Source organism: Triticum urartu, chromosome 2A, assembly GCF_056163025.1.
Source record: "Triticum urartu cultivar PI428250 chromosome 2A, HENAU_Tu73, whole genome shotgun sequence".
Lineage (NCBI taxonomy): Eukaryota > Viridiplantae > Streptophyta > Magnoliopsida > Poales > Poaceae > Triticum > Triticum urartu.
The window spans coordinates 585,434,921-585,438,456 of NC_141874.1; the positions used below are offsets into that span (position 1 = coordinate 585,434,921).

A 3,536-nucleotide genomic window follows, 5' to 3' on the forward strand; every position below is an offset into this window, starting at 1 on the left:
TGAATATCTTAAATTTATCCAACGCTTCAGTTCTTTCTTTGATTGGATAAATATAACCATAGCGAGAGTAATCATCTGTGAATGTTATGAACGAGTGATATCCATCAACACTTTTCACCAGAAATGGTCCACAATTGTTAGTGTGAATGATTTCTAGTGTTGCTATGCTACGGTTTGCACCCTTTTTGATTTGTTTATGAACGAGTCATATCCATCAACACTTTTCACCGGAAATGGTCCACAAATGTTAGTGTGAATGATTTCTAGTGTTGCTATGCTACAGTTTGCACCCTTTTTGATTTGTTTTACATACTTTCCTTTAATGCAATCTATGCATTGTTCTAAGTCTAAGAACTCTTAGGGAGGAAGAATTCCACTTTTGAATAATCTTTCTATCCCCCCTGGAAATATGGCCCAAGCGACAGTACCATAATTTTGATGAGTCATGAGTTCTCTTTCTTTTCTTTTGTTCTTTGTTTGACGCGACATGCTCATTCACATTACACACAGAATGCACTTTTTCACGTAGTGACAATAAATAAAGCTCATCGTGTAGTAAAGCATCGCCCACATAAGCATTATTAAACCATATGGCACACTTGCCATGTCCAAAATAACATTCATAATTATCTTTGTCAAAACATGAAATGCTAATTTAGTTTCTATGACATGATGGAACATATAAAACATCTCTAAGCAGAAGCTTGAATCCATCAGCTAACTCCAAGGAGATGTCATCGACTGCTGCAACTTCTGCTTCAACTCCATTTGCCACTTCAATGCGTCTTTCGCTTCTTTGCGTAGTCTGCGTCAAATGGAATCCCTCTTTTTGCCAAGATTGACTTTAGCCAATCAAGGCAGTCTTTCTTGTAATGCCCAGTCTTCTTGCAGTGGAGACATGCATCTTTGTCCACTGGGAAAGACCTTTGCTGATGTTGATGCTGATGCTGATAGGGAGCTTTTCCATGTGGCTTTGAAGGAGAACCTTTTATTTTTTGATTGTATTTCTTTTTCTTGTTATCCTTCACATAGTTGAGTGAACCACCATGTGAGGCTTTGAGTCTATCCTCTTCTTGGACACACATTGCTATTGTCTTTTCAATGTCCCATGTTCCAGGTGACATATTGTAGTTTACAACAAAGGTTTCAGACTCCTTTGGCAGTGAATCCATGACCAGGTAGACCAGGAGCGCTGGTTTGATCCAGATCCGCATCCATGGGCTTGAGCTTTGATGCCATGTTCCTCATCCTGAGGATGTGCTCTCTTATTCCATGACCACCGCCAGTGTAGTTCTCTATCACCAGTTGCTTTATCAACTGGGGTGGCATATGTCTTTGAAGAACTAGTGAACTAGTTCTTTATCTTTGTAAGCAACTCCCTTATGGAAGTGCACTCTGCAATTGAGCCCACGATGGCATTCTCAATTGTATTCCTTATAAATGACATGCACTTTTTGTTTGCATTGACCCACTTTTAGTTTTCTATGGAATATAACAACTCCATAGGACCATTATCGCCCCTGTTTTTATCCCACACAGCATCATCATCAGTGGCCTCTCTGATTGGCTCTGTAGGTCTGACTGGCTGTGCAGTGTCCACAACCCAGTCCACCTTAGCACAGACAAATGCCAGTTCTACTTTCTTCCTCCACTCAGTGTAGTTGTCACCTCTGAGTGTCGGAACATCTTTTAGGCGACTCATCAAGTGGTAGCCTCCTGAAATCACAATTTAAGTGAGGTCATTAAAACAATCATATGCATTAATCTAACGTTGGTCACATTTAACATACAATTGTCTATGCAATTAAATCTATATTACCACTTGGCAAGTTATTAGAAATAAACACACCTTTAATTTCAATAATAAAACATGATGATGTTATTAACAACGTTGGTCATAAAAATAACATAATCATATTCATTTTAATAATCACTTTAGCATGCTCATAAAACCGTAATTCTATCTAAATTTTTATTTTCTTTGTAAAACAGCACTATTGATTATTTTGCAGCGGAAAACATGAATATAAAATTCATGAACTTTTTATTCTTTAGAGAAACTTTTCTTTGACCAAATAAAAATCCATGAACTTTATTATTTTCTTTATAAAATGCATGAACATTTCTTTTTCTGAAAATTTTCTATTTTCATTTTCAGAAACTTTTTCTGTTTACTTTTTTGTTTTCTAGACAAATTTTCGTTGGATGGATTTGAACAGAAAAAACTATATATAAGATTCGCCCAAAAAACTGGACAAACAAACAAAAAACTGAAAAAGAAAACTGCAGCTGGACTGGCTTCGGCCCAGCGCGCCAGCCAACCAGAGCCCAGCCGTGACGCCACTTTCGGCCCACTTGGCCCGTGGTGGGGCTAGGGTTTCATGGTGGTTGTCGATCTGATCGGACGGTCATGCACGTTTTGTGCTCGAAAAAAATCGGGCGAGTCCCCCACGGATCCAGTTCCTCCCCTCGCGTGCCGCTCTTACCCGCTCGCTCGATTCTGGCTCCGCGAACCAGGGGGGCACACAACGAGGCAGTCCCTTCCCCCTCCCCATTCCGTTTCCGCGAGAGAGAGGAAGATAGAGAGGCGCAGTGAGGCTACCCCTTTTTCTTTTCAGCGAGAGGAAGAGGACCATGGCTAGATCACGTCGTGGCTATCCTCCTCGTCGGTCGCGCATCCTCCCTAGCGGTGAGCGCGTCGCCGTCAAGGGGATTTGGCCGCGGTGCTAACCCCCTTCTTTTTTGGTCTTTTCCTTTCTTTTCCGGTGAGAAATTGCTACCTTCGGTGGTTCTTCTTCCGGACGCCTCGGCTTCCCGATGCGCGTCCGAATCAAGAGGAATGGTGCGGCCTTGCGGCAACGCGATTTCTTTGCCCTTAGCCCTATTCTTTTAGGATTAGGATTCATAGGGGGAAACTTTTCTTTTTCTGTATAGCCTTTTCTACCAAGATCTTAGCCTTCATGGCTCTGAAACCATTGTTAGACTGCTTTGGATCCGTTAGGCTAGATCAATCCGGTAGTCCTACCTTCGCTTTGAGTCGATGATCCCGCCGAGGTGGCCATGGTGGATGGCGACGGCGGTGATGGCAGAGAGTGGATGGCAGCGGTGGCGGAGCTTCCCATGAGCACCACCCTAACCCTAGATCGATATGCAATTTCGGTGGGGTTTGTGGCAGGGACGAACCTCGTATCACATGCCCCGGCCCCACCTCTGTTTATATAGCGCGGGTCATAGGGGCCCACCAACCATGGTTTGGTTGGGCACCCCCGATCAGGGCACGATGCAAGGGCCTGTTAGACCCGTTGGGCTCAAATGGGAGAGAGATCAACCTAACAACTAGAACATGCTCTAGCACAGCTAAGATGGAAAAGATCAAAGTTCCATCAAGGGCATGGTCTTGGCCTTGTTTGCAGGAATTGCGCTCTGCGTCGGCGACCAACAGCTACTCTCCGGTGTGGACACTAGGCATAGGAACACATTACACATGCTTCTCATCGGTCTTGCCTCGAGGAGGAGAGGGAGGTTCCCCTCCCATC

At 43.6% G+C, this 3,536-nt stretch overlaps 1 protein-coding gene across 1 annotated transcript; it reads right to left on the bottom strand.

Annotated features, from left to right (window-relative positions):
• Window positions 1–776: 776 nt before the first annotated feature.
• Window positions 777–1,702, bottom strand: LOC147986046 (uncharacterized). Its single transcript, XM_087539972.1, has one exon. The coding sequence runs from the start codon at window positions 1,212–1,214 to the stop codon at window positions 777–779; it is 438 nt and encodes a 145-aa protein (XP_087396098.1). The 5' UTR covers window positions 1,215–1,702.
• Window positions 1,703–3,536: the final 1,834 nt, after the last annotated feature.

What these genes read in the sequence shown, in the direction of transcription:
- LOC147986046 (XM_087539972.1), bottom strand. Translation starts at nt 1,214, where the DNA reads ATGCGGATCTGGATCAAACCAGCGCTCCTGGTCTACCTGGTCATGGAT.